The sequence below is a fragment of the Dermacentor albipictus genome, chromosome 3, assembly GCF_038994185.2.
Source record: "Dermacentor albipictus isolate Rhodes 1998 colony chromosome 3, USDA_Dalb.pri_finalv2, whole genome shotgun sequence".
NCBI classification, from domain to species: Eukaryota; Metazoa; Arthropoda; class Arachnida; order Ixodida; family Ixodidae; genus Dermacentor; species Dermacentor albipictus.
In genome coordinates, this window is record NC_091823.1 from 2,301,509 (window position 1) to 2,320,420 (window position 18,912).

General features: G+C 48.8%; 2 protein-coding genes across 9 annotated transcripts in view; one reads left to right on the forward strand and one right to left on the reverse strand.

The window, feature by feature from the left end:
- LOC135919921 (uncharacterized) overlaps positions 1 to 8,261 on the reverse strand; it is a 60,436-nt gene extending 52,175 nt beyond the window's left edge. For 2 of the 4 annotated variants that reach the window (XR_011512605.1, XM_070534938.1), the window contains exons 1-2: positions 7,856 to 8,261; positions 2,815 to 2,869 (exon numbers count right to left, since the gene is read on the reverse strand). Coding sequence is in view for 1 of the 4 variants with exons in the window: in XM_070534938.1 (XP_070391039.1) it covers positions 2,815 to 2,869; positions 7,856 to 7,989 (189 nt within the window). In the remaining 3 variants the exon portion in view is untranslated. The other 2 variants (XR_010570104.2, XR_010570105.2) reach the window with 1 other exon arrangement.
- The window catches only part of LOC135919920 (phospholipid-transporting ATPase ABCA3-like), a 223,301-nt gene that overhangs the window by 107,384 nt on the left and 97,005 nt on the right, over positions 1 to 18,912 (forward strand). For all 5 annotated transcript variants that reach the window (XM_065453931.2, XM_065453932.2, XM_065453933.2 and 2 more), the window contains 2 exons: positions 6,613 to 6,671; positions 16,737 to 17,041. In XM_065453931.2, the coding sequence (XP_065310003.2) occupies positions 6,613 to 6,671; positions 16,737 to 17,041 (364 nt within the window). The remainder of the gene's footprint in view (positions 1 to 6,612; positions 6,672 to 16,736; positions 17,042 to 18,912) is intronic.

Sequence of the window (18,912 nt, forward strand, 5' to 3'; positions counted from 1 at the left end):
GTCGAAAAGGATACGGCACTTCATGAAGCCAACTAGTTGCTTTCGGAGGTGAAGCTTCGTGATTTTTAGTCTTTCCTTGCTAAAAACTAAACTGCACCGTAAAATGATTCGCATACTGACATTGCCATTCCCGCGTAATCAGTGTTGAAAAGATTTGTCCCTTCGGTGAATCCTCTATATTTGAGAGCGGGTTTGGCGTTAGAATGCGCTCTCATGTAACTCCTGAGGACTGAAACACAAGCGTAGAATACTCACGTTAGTGCAGTGAAAAAAAAAAGAAAAAGACGAAAGGGGGCGAGACATCGCGCTGTCCTCCGTCCCGCGCATTGTCGCGGAGTGAGTGAGGGGGGGGGGGGGGGTTCGGCATTGTACTCCACCAGCAACTGCGTATTCTGCGGTCGCGCGCGCATTACCTTGAAAGCGATCTGCAGAGTGTAGGTGTACCGACGGCTCATAGCTGCATGGGCGCTGTGTTCTCGCCGCTGAGTTTGCATTGAAAAGATAGACAGCACGAAGGTTACTTCGCTCGCTGCTGCGGCCACGCTTCCCCATGGCAGTCGCAGTTTACAAAGGCACATTCACCACCGGCCCTGAATGTCGTACTGGCCACTATTGTAGAGAAGCCGCCGAATTTACCTAAACGGCATCCGTGGTAATCTCAGCCACTCGGCAACCGAGTTCAGCTTGGCCGGAAATGTGGCTTGGTCGGATACACGTACACTTTACAAGTGGAAAAAGCCTTGGCAGGTGTTGCAAACGTTGAAAGTTGTTACGTCGGCCTCAGGAAACTTGCTCCAGCGCGAGAACCTACGCCTCGTCGACGGAAACGATGTCTCGTAGATCCCAGAGACGATCACACACACTGCACAAGAACCCAAACGGGTAATTGCTGAAATGCCTGTTTTGGTGGCGCCCGCGCAACGCATGCCATTCTGTTCAATGTTATGCTTCCGGGCTTCGCGGAAGACAGTGCGCTGGGTTTCCAGATGGGCTTCACGCTGTTGAAGAGTTTCTGAGCTGCGGCGTTTTGCCTGATACAACCGCCTTGTCGCAAGCAGCCTAGCACGCTCCTCGGGAGTCTCCTGGGCACGCGAAGACCTCGCATTTTGACGGACTTGTGCCCGGCGCTTGGTGACGACTTCGGGGTCGGTCTACTCGCGCTATGCCTGCCGCCGCTTGCGTTGCTGTTCCATTCTTCTCGCTCGGCCACTCATCACGAGAGTACCTCGATAGCACTCACACAACCCGTAGCAACTGCCAGATGAGGTCAACGCAGCGTGCCTCCGCCTACGTTCTTCCTCCGCCATGTTTCGCCTCGTTTCTCCATCCCCTCTTCGCTCAATGTTGCCTCTATTTTCCTCTAGGTGGTATTACTTTGCCGCGCGTTTAGTGGAAACGCAGTGACAAATCTAGGCTTCAAGCGTAGCACAGACAAATCGGGGATTACGGTCTCTAATGAAAAAAAAAAGATATGGGGTTTGACGGTGACCAATGAAATGCGGCTGCCGTGGCCAGGATTACATCCCGCAACCTCGTGCTCAGCAGCCCAACACTATAGCCACTGAGCAACCACAGCGCGTCATTTTTAATGGAGAGACGAGTAATTACGTGGTGTCAATTGAACGGTAGGTCATACATGGTCAAGCAATATAAATGCCTAGGCCTATGCATAAACGAAGGAAATACTTACTCACGCACCCACAAAGAGAATCTTAAAATAAAGGGGAAGTGGAATGCTGCAATAATGAAACAGAGCACTGTGGGGCCATAATAAGTATGAACTCTTGTGTGCAATTTCGAAAGGAGGAATGGTGCCAGCTCTAACGTTCGCAAATGTCATTCTATGCGTAAAATCGGATGTCTTGTCGGGGTGGGAAATTAACCAAAGACCCATAGACCGGCGGGCTTTGGTATCCCACGGTAAAACTGCAAATGAGGAAGTGCAGGGTGACGTGGTTTGGGGCTCTTTTGAAATCGGTGAAGCACAGAGCAAAATTAGTTCTGAAGAAAGACTCAGGAACATGGACGAAAATGAACGGGCGGCTAAAGTTCACAAGTACCTGTGCTTTAAAAGCTGGACATGGAAGGGGCGAAGAGGTAAGAAAGTTGGCAACCCAACTACAGTGTTACTGAACCTGTAAATAGGCAACCAGGAGTCATCAGGAAAACTGAGAGAAATAGAGACATTTAGTTGGACGCAAAGAATGGAAACATAAGGACCATGGAGATTTATAAGAATGAGAAGAAAGAAATTCGAAGGGAAAATCTGTAAGATAACAGAGGGCAGTGCCTTTCTGTTTCAGGCTCGAGCCGGTTGCCTAACGACAAAAGCATACCTGAGCAAATATTCGGAGCTAGATGGGGAATGCGCATGCTGCAGCAAAAATCCGAAGACCACTAAGCACATCCTAATGGCATGTGAAGGGATTCACCCATAGGGAACCGTAGGTAACGTGCACCTTCCAAAAGCGCTTGGGTTTAAAGTGGGCGGAAGCGTTTACCGTTCAGCAGTCGAGATAAGTAAAATACTTTTAGAGTTTTGGTGGAAAAAAGGTAGGGAAGAGATTGATGCCACCGGATCTCTGACAGTCATAGCTAACGTTACAAGGCAGGTTTAGAAAAAAATAAAAATAATATGTATGTAGAAATGTCAAATAAAGAACATGCATAGCTCACCTTATTGAATCAAACAGGCTAGGTGACTATATTAACGCGATAGCATTAAAGGACCCGTGTCGCAGAAAATCAGACGTCAGCGTCCCGCGCCCAGCGTTGACCGTCATTTCGGCAAAAATCATTCCGAGCCATGCATACCGAACCACGCAGGCCCTCCGTGTAGCGCAAAGAAACGTGAAGCTGCTGCGGTGGGCTGCAAATAAAAAAAAGAACGAAAAGCAAATTGATATAAAAGTATGTGTTAGTAGCCTATTGAGCGAATGATTCTTTTGTTCCTAAGGGTAAATTCTTATTTTCGCACAGAACTCACCTTATACAAAAGAACATTTTCATAAAAATTGCTCAAAAGACATCGAACTGTGGCTAAGTGCAAACGCAGACACCGCAAAAAATATTTCTAGCCTCCATAGCGTTGTACCTGATGTATGACACGGAGCATAATGTACAGTCAAATGCTCATACGCTGCGGCTTAATGCTCACGCACGGTGCGAAAACGCGCTCACAGCGAAAACAAAACATTGTGCGCGCACATGCATGAAACGCGCAGTCGGTCGCTGCGAACCCGTGCAATCGCTGCAGTGAGGCTTCATTCTGTTATGCTCCGCTTGGTTATACAGACAGCCCTCTATAAGAACATATTTCACTATTTCACATAGTTTACTCTCAGCGTTTGCCTACAGCCGCTTCGAGAGAGTCCATCGCGGCGACCGCGCTCAGTGGCATTCTCTGTACGCATTCGTTAAAGAGATAACGCCTGTAAACGATTCTGTACTTTCAATTTGCCTAAGAATATTATATCGACAATCAAAAACTTCCCTCGTCTTGAGAGTACTTACAGAAATGTCCAGCAGGGCTGCCGCGTAGTGTTTTCATTGAGCATCGTAAGCGAAACCTATCAGGAGCGCGCCGCGTAATACCTAATACTACGCAAGGGAGGCGCTTCCGACAGATGGTGCCTCCGTAAGTCCTCGCCCCCAATAGGAACACTGAAGAACCTTGTCTAACTATGCTTAACAGAGGTTTCGCTCGTATAACTAGGTTCTAGCCACGTTTTACCCAGCCACATTTTTATTGCCTTGCTTACCGCCACCACCAACAACAAATAGACAAATTTCGCAAAAATACGTGTGACAGCCTCTCTGAGGCGTACACGAATTATTTAGAATTTTTACATAGCAATCATCATATTGTGAAGCAGCAGTTGTCACTACGTTTATTCCGAGTCGAAGATGCGGCGAACCGATCACGCCCACAGCACGGATCACACTCGAGAGCCAGCCCCACAAGCGATGATGAAGAAGAACTCCATATGAACCCCACATGATGATGATCATGTACAGATGACAAAGAATAGCTTATAAATGGCCACACTAATGTCCCCTCGCGCGAGAGCGGCCATCCTGGCCGCAATTCAAAGGGGCGGCGAACGCCTCGTGAAAGGCTTCATACGGGAAACGTGGACAACCTCAGCGGCGCGGCAGCGGCGGTCATTCGGAACAATAACTGGTACCACGCGATAGTTAGCGATAGTTAACCGGAGGAGTCTGCTCCAAGACTTTGTAGGGGCTGATGAACCGAAGTTGAAACTTGTCAACAAGCCAGGAGTACGAACTGGAGTCCGGAGTAGCACTTCGTCGCCAGGGCGGAAGCACACGACGCGATGAGAGGCGTCGTAATGCTGCTTGCGGTCCTGTTGCCGTGCTTCGGTGTTGATGCGGGCGAGCTGGCGACAACACAGAATGCGGGACACATATTCTTCACAGGAGGATGGACATTGAGTGACAGTTGGCGCGAAGAAAGAGACGTCAACACAGGAACTGGGTGAACGACCATAGACAAGGTAGAATGGCGAGTAACCGGTCGTGCGTTCAACGGCGGTATTATACGCAAAAGTCACGAATGTCAAAATTGCGTCCCAGTTTCTGTGATCCGGTTCGATGTACATGGCTAGCATGTCTGACAGCGTGCGATGAAATCGCTCTGTGAGGCCGTTAGTTTGCGGATGGTAACTGGAGGTAGTCTTGTGGGTGGTTCCGGAGGCTCTGAGTACTTCGTCTACTATTTGCGAGAGGAATGATTTTCCACGGTCGCTCAGGAGGACGCGAGGAGCACCGTGGCGCAGTATTAAGGATTGAAGTATGAATGCAGCAACTTCAGAGGCTGAGGAAGAACTCACACAAGTTGTTTCGGCGTAGCGTGTCAAATGATCAACGGCTGTCACAATCAATCCATCGTTTACCGGTGAGAGTCACAGGAAGAGGACCATGCAGGTCAACGCCAACTACCTCAAATGGTTGCGACGGACGAGGAACCGGTTGCAGTTGTCCACTTGGAGCTGATGTAGGGAGCTTTCGACGCTGACATAGGGTGCAGGAAGCGACATACCTCGCTACACTGGCGGACAATCCAGGCCAGTAGAAGCGACCTTTGATGCGGTCATAGGTTTTCTGGAAACCAAGGTGACCAGCAGTCATGTCGTCGTGAGAAGCCTGCAGGACATGAGCACGTAGAGAGCGTTGTAGGACAGGAACCCAGCGTTGATCGTCAGGGTGATAGACATGACGGTACAGGACGTGGTTTTCAATCTTAAATTGCATGCGTCAGCTGTCGACGAAGATGGGCGTTAGGCGGGCGCGAAGCTCTTTGAAGGTGGTCTATGATGCGCCGACAGTAAGAGTCCGCAAATTTATGAGATTGGAAGAATCTGTTGTCGTGTTTAGGCATCTCGTCTACAGTGGCCAACAAGAAAGCATGTGAAGAGGGGTCGTGCGAAAGCTTGTCACGGATGGTAGTTGGAGGTTCATTGCATGGTGTCGTAGGAAGCGGACAGTGAGAAAGCGCGTCTGCATCCTGGTGTCTTTTTCCGCACTTGTAGGTAATAGTAAAGTCATATTCTTGTAGACGAAGGATCCACCGACCGAGCCGTCCAGACAAGTTCTTCAGCGTCGAAAGCCAGCATAATGCATGATGGTCTGTAACGATGGTGAAATGGCGGCCGTGAAGATTCACACGGAACACGAATTCCTTTAGGTGCCGCATTACAAATATTCTTCTTGCTTTTTCGCTTTCAAGCGTCTTCTATTTTCACCACATCAGAGTCCCGAGCGCGCAACCCAACGCCGCTTTTCACCCAATTCTAAGCCTCTGATGCCTTGTAGAAAGTTGAAACTCCGGCTCCATAGAAGCTGTGCGACGTTGTACAGATTTCATGATCGCCAAAGTGAATCAAGTTCTAACGATACTTCGCCGGAGTACAAACGACATTGTCGCTTTAATATGGGTGACATACCATAGCCGTCGCTACGCACGTTTCAATAACAAATTGTTGACGATAACGTGTCAGCCCATGCTTCTCTCGCTTACGCTGTTTTGCTACCCATGGAAAACCCAGCAATCACCGTGTCATATGCCCGCGTCGAATGGCTGGGGTTGATTTGCCTTTCCTGCCATACGATCGTCTTCGACGTGGTCGTCCTCGTGCGGCTGTCATCAAACACGCGCACGCTCGCGACCCACACACACACAACTTTTCAATTTACGCAAATACGTTGGTTCATTTGGTAACGGTTGTCGGAACCCAAACAATGCGGCAGAACCAGGTACCTGCTAAATGCTTTGCTTAACAGCGATTCCAATAGTGCGTGGGGTCTGCGGATTTTTTGTTCATTTTACGAAATATAAAAGGCGTACAAGGAAAGATAAACGCTTGTGCTGCCTGCGCCTTTTCCATTGTGTGCCGTTTATATTGCTCTGGTAACATGACTGAAAAATCTAGCAGTGGCTTAACCGCATTACTTAAGGTAAAGGCTAGTGATCTCGCATTGTTAATAAATGAAGCTCGTGGTAGTCAGTGCGTTAATAATCAATCCCCTTTCTTCTTAGCAGCAGCGACATTGTCTACTCATACACATGAACATCATTCGCGTCTTTTGCAGGCTGACGCTAGCCAGCCTGCGCCTTGTCAAGAGCCCTATGTCGACGGAACCGCAACTGCGTACGTACGCTGTTTGTTCACTTTTTCCTTCCCTGCACACACTCACACACGCAACGAGAAAGGTGAAAAACTTCGCGCACGCATAGTTTGTGTAAAAATTCTCCCTGTGGTAGCACTAATGTGCATTGCAATTTTGCTGCTTCTAGTCCTGCGTTACGGAAAGAAAATATATGCATGACATCAGCGATTTACCTGTCTTTGGAGCCCACTATAGTAGAAACAACAAGTGTAATGAAAGAAAGACAGCAGACATGCGACTGTTTACTTTTAGTTTAGACATGAGAGTGCAGCTGCTTCTTTCAAGCAGTGGGAATGAAAAAAAATAACAAAAAAAAACAGTCCCAGTTTCACCCGAAAGACATGGACTGCGATATCAAATCAGTGGATAGCTATGCGAAGCAAGGATAGCAGTTTTATTTACCGGGTAAACTTATAAATATAGGCGTAATAACTAATGTAAAAAAAGATATTATGGGTTTTTACGTGCCAGAACCACGATCTGATTATATTGAGGGAGCCTGGCAATTTGGACCACCTAGGGTTCCTTAACGTGCAGCTAAATCTAAGTAAACGGGTGTTTAGCACTTCGCCGCCATCGAAATGCAGCCCCCGTCGTAGGGATTCGGTCCCGTCACCTCGGGCTCAGCAGCCTAACACCATAGCCACTAAGCAAACACGGCGGGTCTAAATTAACATGTGTGGTGCTATGCGCGCACAAGCAAACGGGAACACACCTCACTCGATGACCGTGGAAACACGCTTTCAAAACGCTGCAGTGAGAAAACGGGGCTGCGGAAACGAGCAAATTGATCATCGTTTTGCCGCTCGCACCAACACGAACTAGTGGTGAATTCCAATGGCAGATTAGGAGCACTTCAAGGATCAGTTTTACTGCTCCTTGAGGAGCAAGTCTATTCCATTCGGAGATTGACAGTGCATGCGGTATCTTTTACTGGCGCATTTAGAGCAGCGCCGCCGCTAGATACACTCCACGGAGCAGCGCTCTCTACTCCGCAAAAATTGACGGAGTCGACCGGAAGTCGCGCGATGTCAGGCCATCGACAGCCAACGTACCTCTATTACAGCTATGGCGCGAGCGCCCGCGGACGCGAACCACGGTATTTCGGAAGCAGTGAGTTGTAGCGAAGTGACGCAGCTGTTAGAGTTTTCACGCATCAGCTCACCAGGGAGACGACGATGAAGGGGGATGAGCTCCGGCAGGGCCAAGTGCAGATCGGCAGAACGGATGATGACGGGAAGTAGCATTCGAATAACTAGGTTTATTGAGCATGTGTTGGTGGGCTAGTTGGTTAAGCATGATTACAAAAACGGCGCCGAATAAAACAAACACACGAAGAAGGGAAACACGAGACAGCACGTAGGCGCACTAACAACTGAGTGTTTTATTTCCCGACATAGCAATATATAGCTGCTGTCAAAAAACAACAAGAACTAAACAGGGCAGTCATCTGCATCGCACAAGGAAGCGAAGATACAGAATAACATTTCAAGAGTCACTCTCAAGATATGCCAGTTCCTTTGTCGAAAGCGAAACTGAGGCTTCACTGATACATTCTAGACCGCGCTTTTTAATCTCAAGCGCTTCCAATATCTCCCTAGTGAGTTGATGGTCAGCTCTGTACAGAACACTGGTTCTATCGAAATCAGGGATGCACTTGTGCGCCTTACAATGCGCACTTATATGACCGGAGAGCTCGTTTTCCACCTTATATCTATGCTCATGTAATCTGTCATTCAGACATCTGCCCGTTTGGCCTACATATGTTGAACCGCACGACAAGGGGACCGAATAAACGACTTTCTGTACACATCTGACATGTTTCTGCCCATGTTTTTTTTGCGCAAACCTGTTTGTTTTCCAGATTTCCTGCGTTCACTTTGGCACACATCAACCCAAGACGTTTCGGAGCGGAAAATATAACACGAACACCAGATCGTGTACCTACTTTTTTGAGATTGTGCGAAATGCCGTGAACATATGGAATAATGGCAATCCTGGTTTCAGAAGGGCCTGCTCGACCCTGGTTTACAGCGCTAGGATGCTTGAGCTGTTTGAGCATTTTTTCCGCAACAGATACGATCACATGGTGAGGATAACTTGCCCCATTGAGGCGGCTGACCTGACAATGAAAACTGCTTTGCAGCTGATGCACGCAAGACTTGTTAAGTGCGTTGGTTAAACATGATTGAATGATGCCTCGTTTTATTACTTTTGAATGAGCTGAATGGTAGGAGAGGAGAGGTTTGCTAGCCCTTGGCTTGAACTGCCAGCACACATGACACGATGAAAAAGTTAACTCTAAATCTAAAAATCTTAAACAGTTATCAGCCGGAAGCTCATGGGTCAGGGTTAGAGGATGCAAGGCTGTTTTAAACTCTGTCAATACTAATGATGACTGGGTCTCCAATTCTGGACTGTCACAACCTACGAACACTAAAAAGTCATCGACAAATCTAAAGATCTGCAAAACATTTGTCCCCGATATGCACTGCTTTAACAGGTTGTCTTTTGAAGCTAAAAAGATGTCGCTTAAAACAGGGGCTATGCACGAACCTATACAGACACCCTCTTTCTGTAGAAAGACGTCGTCGTTCCATTTTATGTGCGTGGACTTGAGGTAAACGGACAGCAGTTCCAAAAAGGAACCTACTGCTATGCCAGAGGCATTCTGGAAAGCAATTGCTCCAAATTTATCGATGCAGTCATTGACGCTTTCCATCAAATCCTTTTGTGGTATCGAGTAATACAAATCTTTTATGTCAACAGAGAAGGCGGATAGCAGTTTGTACTCATTCTGGGCCATGTATTTTGCGACGTTTTCCGAATTCTTCACGCGAAACGGGTCGTCGATGGGTAGTCTATTCAAATTTTGCTGGAGAAACAAGGAGACCTGTTTTTGCCATGACCCATTTTCTGAGACTATGACGCGGAAGGGGCAGTTATATTTATGAGTTTTTGCCGTGAAGAATACATCAAGGCTCAACTTTTTCTCCGACTCTATTGCAGTCACAAGTTTCGTTAAATTCAGGTTCTTACACAGCTTTTTGGCGTTGCTTTTTACTTTTGCAAGAGACAATTTTTCGCACTTCTTAAAAACCCCCGAGAGAGCTTCTGAGGCCTTTGATTCAAACAAGCGTTTCGGCATTACAACAAAGCCACCTTCCTTATCGGAGGTTAAAAGAGACAGGGATTGTCCTTTCAAAAAACTAACTGTTCTAGCTACAGGAATCTTTCGAACAGATGTCTTACAACGTGTGAGCACATCCACGCCCTCCGAAGTGCACCTTTGCTGTTCTTCCGTTGAGGCTCGCCTGGAAACCTGCTTGACCATTCCAAGTAGCTCCGCAGGAACCTTCTCCGGTTGTACGGCGAACTTCGGCCCGTAGGCAAGCACGCGGCGTACTGAATCTGGGACGGCAGCGTCTCCGAGGGTGATCACAGGACTTTCTGCAGCTGGGGGTTTCTTCGGTACCTGTGCTCGAAGTCTCGGAAGCATCAGCTGCCACATGTACTCAGTGGAGGCGTTGATGATCCGGTTCCATTCCCACCACAGTCGTTGACCACTGTGCGGATTGGCAGCAAGCAGAAGAGTTGCCCGAAGGTGCTCCCTGTGTAACCGTGCTTGTCTTTGCCACTCGGAGCGAAGAATCTTACAGACTCGATTCGCATGTCCAGGCGATGGTAGACCGAAGCCAAACATCGCTGCGACGTCCTTTGGGAGAACCTTGTGTCTGATACACAAGGTTCCACAGTCATCATTAGTACAATACTAATGATACACAGTCATCATTAGTATTGACAGAGTTTAAAACAGCCTTGCATCCTCTAACCCTGACCCATGAGCTTCCGGCTGATAACTGTTTAAGATTTTTAGATTTAGAGTTAACTTTTTCATCGTGTCATGTGTGCTGGCAGTTCAAGCCAAGGGCTAGCAAACCTCTCCTCTCCTACCATTCAGCTCATTCAAAAGTAATAAAACGAGGCATCATTCAATCATGTTTAACCAACGCACTTAACAAGTCTTGCGTGCATCAGCTGCAAAGCAGTTTTCATTGTCAGGTCAGCCGCCTCAATGGGGCAAGTTATCCTCACCATGTGATCGTATCTGTTGCGGAAAAAATGCTCAAACAGCTCAAGCATCCTAGCGCTGTAAACCAGGGTCGAGCAGGCCCTTCTGAAACCAGGATTGCCATTATTCCATATGTTCACGGCATTTCGCACAATCTCAAAAAAGTAGGTACACGATCTGGTGTTCGTGTTATATTTTCCGCTCCGAAACGTCTTGGGTTGATGTGTGCCAAAGTGAACGCAGGAAATCTGGAAAACAAACAGGTTTGCGCAAAAAAAACATGGGCAGAAACATGTCAGATGTGTACAGAAAGTCGTTTATTCGGTCCCCTTGTCGTGCGGTTCAACATATGTAGGCCAAACGGGCAGATGTCTGAATGACAGATTACATGAGCATAGATATAAGGTGGAAAACGAGCTCTCCGGTCATATAAGTGCGCATTGTAAGGCGCACAAGTGCATCCCTGATTTCGATAGAACCAGTGTTCTGTACAGAGCTGACCATCAACTCACTAGGGAGATATTGGAAGCGCTTGAGATTAAAAAGCGCGGTCTAGAATGTATCAGTGAAGCCTCAGTTTCGCTTTCGACAAAGGAACTGGCATATCTTGAGAGTGACTCTTGAAATGTTATTCTGTATCTTCGCTTCCTTGTGCGATGCAGATGACTGCCCTGTTTAGTTCTTGTTGTTTTTTGACAGCAGCTATATATTGCTATGTCGGGAAATAAAACACTCAGTTGTTAGTGCGCCTACGTGCTGTCTCGTGTTTCCCTTCTTCGTGTGTTTGTTTTATTCGGCGCCGTTTTTGTAATTAGGTTTATTAACTTGGCACTTACTTTAAGTTTACACTGTACAGCATATCTATATACAAAACGATGTCATACCCGTCGTCGACGGCCTGCCTGACCGGGCTGGTCTCCCGTGGTGCCGTTGTCAGATGGGATAAGGACTTGGCACCCGGAGGTGCGGCGTCGCAGAGCTTACATGTACTCATCAAGCCAAGATAATCCGATACATTGACCCCGGCACTCGGCCTCTACCCGGGCTGACTAGGCGGGGGGCTTTTGTTCAGGCCAACGGTCCTTCCCGGACAAGGGGGCTGTTATGGTGCAGCACAACTGAGTTACTGCACTCAACCCACAAACAGCCACGTCGGTCTTACAGGACACAAGCCTGACTGTCCCTCCGACTGCCTTGATGCAAAAGAGGTTAAGGCATACAACCATGGAGACGACCACAGCCATCTGCGCAGCAGCGCGACCACGCGAGGGTACGCCACGACCGGTTCCAGCTTTGGGTTCCACTCAGCCGAAGAAAACCCCGTAGATCGACTGGCGCACACTGCCGAGTCTAGCGACGCTAGGAGTATGGATTATAACTTAATGGAGAGCTTTCCACCTGACTCATCAAAAATCACGGCGGGTCGAGCCCACACTTCGAGAAGCTTTTCGTCGCCCAAGCGATGCCGCTCCCTGGTGAGATGGAATCAGACCTCCTTCCTTGCTTTCGCAAGCACTTCGTGAAGGTCTGGCGCCCGCCCACCGAAAATTGCATCACAGCGGGCCAATCAACCTTGGTATGAGCACTCGGCAATAAGAAGCGCGAATTGGTTGATCGCCTGATCAGGCAAAGGGTGCAAAAATCGAACCGTCTCATAAGGAACACCTGGGAGCTTAAAGAGACTAGCAATACTTTGAAGAAGAGCTGCAGGAAGCAAACACTGCGTAAAGATATGAACCGAGTCCTCACGACCGCCACAAGAACGCACACTCCACGAGCCGGTACGGCTGTGAAAGGCCTGTAACTCAACGGCCGGCATCCTCGCGCCAGGCGGTATATGAACGTACCTCGCCTAGCGTTGAGGAAACTGGCCGTAATGAGTTTCCAGTTTGGCCTGTGGATGGACAGATCGTACTTTTGTCAATGATGGGGGAGACCTGGGGTAAGGATATCGACTAGTTCTTGGATTGGAGTTGAAACTACGTCGATGCCGGGGTGAACCTTGCGGAGGCTTACCAGAGAATTGGCAGCCGCCGCATAAATGGTGGACGGGGAACCTCGAGTGAGGCATCCAGCGGGAAAATGTACTCTGCAAAAACAAGCTGAATTGGGTGCAAAGAAAAAGGAAGTTAAGCTTCGAATTAGGAGCATATCCGAGTTAACAGTGACCTGGGTCTACCTGACGCACGTAGTGCAGTAGCCACGATGCTCAGGTCGGGAATTCCGAGTCCTCCCTTATCCCTGGGAAACTTGAGCACTTGCCTAGCTACACAACCAGTTGTCCCCTTGCAGAGGAAGCGAAATAATACCCTCTCCAAGATAAGCTTGGTTCAGGTTGGAACAGGAGGCACACGCGCCACATACGTCAGGAAGGAAAACAGAAGTGAACGAAGAATTGTCGCTCGAGCAGTCAATGGGAATGACAACACGCTGAATTCCTGAAACCTGGTTTCAAGCTTCTCCTTAGCCTACTGCCAGTTTTCATGGGACAGACCGTCTCGTTCGAAGTGGAAGCCTAGAATGCGCAACCGCCTTTTTACCGGGGAGACCATGAACGGGCTGCGGACTGGACGGAGCAGAGTTCAAGTACATGGCTGCACTTTTCGACGTGTCCAACCTTGCACCGCTTGCCTCGCACTAACTGTTCATGACATCCAAGACGGTGAAAGCCGATGCCTCGCCCGGGATGATAACAGAGAAATCATCCGCGTATGAAAGGAGTGATAGCTGAGGGGAATTTGGTGGAAGTAGGAACCGGCCAATTATACTGTCACAGGACAACCGTTGTAGAAGCAGTTCAAAAGCGAGCACGTAGAGGGCAGGTGAGAGAGTCCCCCTGTCGTACACCACGTCCCACAATGAATGCCTCCTAGACGCGTCCCGTATGCGAACAGTAGAAGTCGGTCGAGAATACAAAGCTTGGACTATCTTCCGAAAAACCACACTGAAACCAGCCTCTTCCAGAACACGGTAAAGGTACCTATGGCTAATGATGTCGAAGGCCTTCCTTTGATCGAAGGAGCAAAGAATGCCTGGAAGTTTCCTGGTATTTGCCCACAGGAGAAGGTCCCTCACTGCTAAACCGTGAAGCTTAGTGGAGCGCTCCTCGACACAACATGCCTGGTATGGACCCAAAACAGTGTCGAATACTGGCGTGAGTCGCATACCAAGGCACTTCGCTATGAGCTTATAATCGCAGTTCAGGAGTGACTGGACGCCATGCTTTCAGAAAGGAGCTTCTAGACTCGTCCTTACAAAGGAGTGTGGTTAGCCCCTCTCGTTGAGACGCTGACAAAGTCCGTTCACTGAGTAGCCTGTTCACTAGTGATGTGAACGGCTTCCCTAACAGTGTCCAAACCCAAGCATAAAATTCGACTGTCAGACCATCGGATCCTGTACTGCGACTATGCTTAATTGATTTCAAAGCTGAAAATAGCTCGTCCTCATCTATGGCTGAGTCACATACTTGCGACGGCTCAGCTGGTGAAGCAAATGGAGACAGCTGGAGAGAAAGAGAGCAAAAAACTTTATTTTCATGTTGGGCGGTATGGTGGAAAGGCCCTCAGTCCAGAGCCTCGCTTGCGGCGTTCTTCAGTGCAGCACTGATAAACGGAGCAAGGTACCGTTGGTCGTCGGCGCTGGCTGCCTCTGTCAGCCACCCGGCATGGGTTTTAGGGGAAAGATTTGTGGGGGCAGGAAGTGGAGGTGAGGGAGGTCCACAGGACCAGAGGATGTGGGATGTGTTCGGGTGTTCGCCACAGTATCGACATGGTGGGGGATCTTCAGGTAATAGGCCGCGGAGGAGGTGCATTCGCGCTGGTGTAGGGAGTGTTTTGTTTTGAGGTCTTGCCATAGACCTCAAGAAAGCTTTTGACTATGTTAACCACGATGCTATGCTGCAAGAGCTCCAAGCTACTGGCTGCGGAACCAAGCTTTATAACTATATTAGGGACTTCTTACGGAGTCGTAAGTACACGCTACGAGTAGGCGACATCACCTCACAACAGTATCCCCATCCGCAGAGAGGTATCCCGCAGGGTTCCGTGATCTCGCCCACACTCTTTAATCATGCCATGTGCGTAGTCCATAGAGCGCTACGATACATCCCCGACATCAAATATGCGATATACGCAGATGATATCACCATCTGGATCAACACGGTTTCGCCAGGGCATATCCAAGAAACTCTCCAACAGGCTATGAACAGGGTACGTGAGGCTGCTCAAACTATTGACCTTAGATGTGCGCCGGAAAAATCTGAGTTGCTACTGGTACACCACAAAAGATGGAGACCGCTCACCATACAAATCGTAAACTAAGCAGTGCCGATTTCCCAACCACAATGTATTAAAATACTCGGTCTCCATATCCAGAAAGATCGAGGTCCCGCTGCGACGGTGCATCAACTGCTTAGGCAAGGAGAACAGGCGCTGCACATGATGCGTAGGGTTTCCAACCGAGCAAATGGAGTGAAAGAGGCGGATATGCTTCAACTAAGAAACGCAGTAATTATGTCGTGCCTGCGCTATCACCTGCCCTATACCAATCTCCGTAAGCAAGATATCAATCACCTTGATGCACTCATCCGGAAGGCGACAAAGCAGGCCATTGGCATCCCGTTTAGTGCCAGCACTAAGCTCCTCCTTGACATCGGTTGCCATAACACGGTGGCGGAACTAGTCAGCATTCATCGTCGTCGCCAAGAACTGCGTTTGCAGCGCACGTGTCAAGGCACGCACATCCTCCATAGCATTGGTCATCATCCAGAAGCTGCGCCCATTCTGAACACGCGCCCACTACCCCCGAAACAGCGCGAACTCCTAACCATAGCTCCACTGCCATGCCACACGAATCCAGAACGAGGCAAGGAGAGGCGACGACAGCGGGTTGCCTACTTCAAGAGGTACACGGCAAGGCACCCTGACGGCATATACTTCTACGCTGGTGCTAGCGTTGGTACACGGGGCTCCGCTATAGCAGTCGCGAATAACGACTTCCAAACTGTACATACTGAGTTACTCCCAGAGACAGATCCGACCTTAGCGGAACTGACAGCCATCGCAACCGCGATCAAACACATGCCCCTTAGAAACTCAGCCTACCCAAACATCATATTTACCGACTCCATGGCGGCTTGCAGGAAATTGTTGCACAACAATCTCCCGGCCCACATTTCGACATTTATTCAAGAGTACCTTCAGGGTCCTCTGGAAATCATCTGGATACCTGGCCATGACGGGCTGCCATGACGGGCTGCCCACCAGCGCCTCCCCAGGCCCGCGACCCCGAAAAAGCCCCGAGTACCGTCTCTGCTGCTTTCCTATCGGGCTGCCGCCTTCCCGGCAGTCCCCGCGAGTTCTTACGATAACGCGCTCGGTGCGCATGCTCCATGCGACGAGTGCTGTTTTGGCGCGCGTTTGAAAGGCTTTTCCCGTGCGCGCTACAGAGGAGGGCCCAAGGGCCCGACAAAGTTAAGGACTGCGCAAACAGCGATGGAACGAAGAGTTAGGCGTAACGTTAAGAGACGGGAGGAGTGTGTTGTTGATAACAGAGGAAACAGGGATAACCGATATTCTAACCGACATTAGGAGAAAGAAATGAAGCTGGGCAAGTCATGTAATCGTAGGTTAGATAACCGATGGACCGTTACGGTTACGGAATGGGTGCAAAGAGAAGGGAGGCGCAGTCGAGGACGGCACAAGACTAGGTGCGGTCTTGAAATTAAGAAATTCAAAGACGCTAGCTGGAAGTGGTTGGCGCAGGACAGGGGTAATTAATTGGAGATCGCAAGGAGAGGGCTTCGTCCTTGCAGTGGGCATAAAATAGGCTGATGATGATGATGAGTCCTAACTTCTGTGATTTTGCTGCCAGAAACTTGCTGGAGAACTATCCGTAAGCCTATTCTACTGTAAAAAGAGCAACGCACTTTTTTGCGCTCACGTCGCTTCGTCATCGGTGGTCGACTGAACCGCAGCCGCTGAAGTGGCAAACGTGGCGAGCATCCGTGGCGAGAAGGCGAGTGCATGGGTGACCGCCGGTGTGCTGATGTCGCAACGCTGCCTGTTTCTGTGGCGTCGCTGGCGAAACTCCTTGATCGGCTGGCTGCTGCCCGTGCTGCTGCTGGTGGCTGCCTTCCACTGGACGAGTGCGGGCGTCCGCCGCTACGAGCCAGCTCCAGCAGGCGTCGTCCGCATGCCGCTTTCACTGCGCGTCTTTTACCCGCGTGCCGCTTGCTTCGTCGACGCCGAAAAAGACATCAGCCCCTACTACCACTTGCTGGTGAGTGGGCTCACTTTCTGATATCTTTTCAAGCTGTCGAATGCTTAAGGAAAATCGAAAGGAAAGAGGAACTGATTCGCGACAAATAGTAGCATAGCAAGAACCGCGATCGTAATGCTGAAGAAGCTGCGTTTTTGTGCTGAGATCAGTAGACAAAATAAATTCCGGCAGAACTCATCTGCGTTGACTATCCAAGTACGCGATCTACCCAGGACACATGAGGCGTGCACTGCAGCCGGGTTCCTCTATCGCGCTCTCCTCTGGGCTGCACCACATCCAGTTGCGGCACTGCCAAGTCCACGCGATCTCCATACGTGGCTTCCGAGAAGGTGCCCCAGTAGCGCCCTTTTGCGCGTATAGAGCTGTGTAGCTCATTCGGGCTCTACTTTCGGCTTTTACACCATGTAGCGGCGTGACTGCGAAGCCAGGGCGAGGCCTCCGATATGTATGGTTAACCGATGCGTTCGAACACAACGGATTAATCCTTCCATCCTCGCAGGAATTATTCACTTAGTGCACCAAGGCGTCCCGCTTCTTTGTGTCAAAAACGCGTGTCCCTGGCGTGGATTACGCCTTATAGTGAAGAAACATTAAGACTCCAAATTGGCACTTCCTTCGGGAATGGCCTACACTTCTAGACTGCACTACCTTCTGCGTCGGCCCTCATTTTAATGCTACTATCTTTCTTATGGTATTTCACGCACGCTATCTATCTATCTATCTATCTATCTATCTATCTATCTATCTATCTATCTATCTATCTATCTATCTATCTATCTATCTATCTATCTATCTATCTATCTATCTATCTATCTATCTATCTATCTATCTATCTATCTATCTATCTATCTATCTATCTATCTATCTATCTATCTATCTATCTATCTATCTATCTATCTATCTATCTATCTATCTATCTATCTATCTATCTATCTATCTATCTATCTATCTATCTATCTATCTAACTAACTAACTAACTAACTAACTAACTAACTAACTAACTAACTAACTAACTAACTAACTAACTAACTAACTAATCGTTTTCCCGCCTACCTCGACCACTGAGTAGTCCATGGTCAAACGGATAGCATGTCGGGCCGCTGTGCTGATGGAATAGGGTTCGAAACCAACCGTTTGGCCAACTTGGGTCACCGAACATGTGACGCTGCGTACCTCCGTGCCTCTCTTGAAGAACCTCTTTGATGCGACGTGAGCCACAGCGGATGCGCTACTGCGTATGTAGCACTGATATGTACCACACATCCATGAACCTCTTTGGCGCCGACTTGTAGCGCTGAGTCTCTGCCACTCGGTCTGTGTTGTTCTTCAATGAACCTCTTCGACTTGAGTAACTAGGTATGTGCCTAGTGGGTATGACCGCTCTTCAATGAACCTCTTTGGCGCCGACTAAGATTACTGACTCTGCCACTAGGTCTGTGTTGCTCTTCAATGAACTTCTTTGACTTGAGCACCTAGGTATGTGACACTGGGTATGTACCACTCTTCAGTGAACCTCTTTGTCGCCTAATTGGAGCAATGAATATCTGCTACTCGGTGTGTTAGTTAGTTAGTTAATTTGGGTTTAATGGCACAAAGCCAACTAAGCCCATGTTTCCCCAGTCACAAGACAAAAGGAAACGCAACGTCAGAGCAGGTAAACCTGCATTGCCTTATAGTTCGTGTAAATAACCAGTTATCTTTAAAAAGCTGGACAGGTTAGTAAGTGGCACTAGCGGGTCATCTGCCAGTAATAGGGCCGGGTGTAAGGGTATATGTAAATTATATAGGCTGTGTAAAAGCTTCCGTCGCTCCGTTTGAAAGTGTGGACAGGTTATAAGGATATGTATTACTGTAAGAGGTTCATTGCAGTT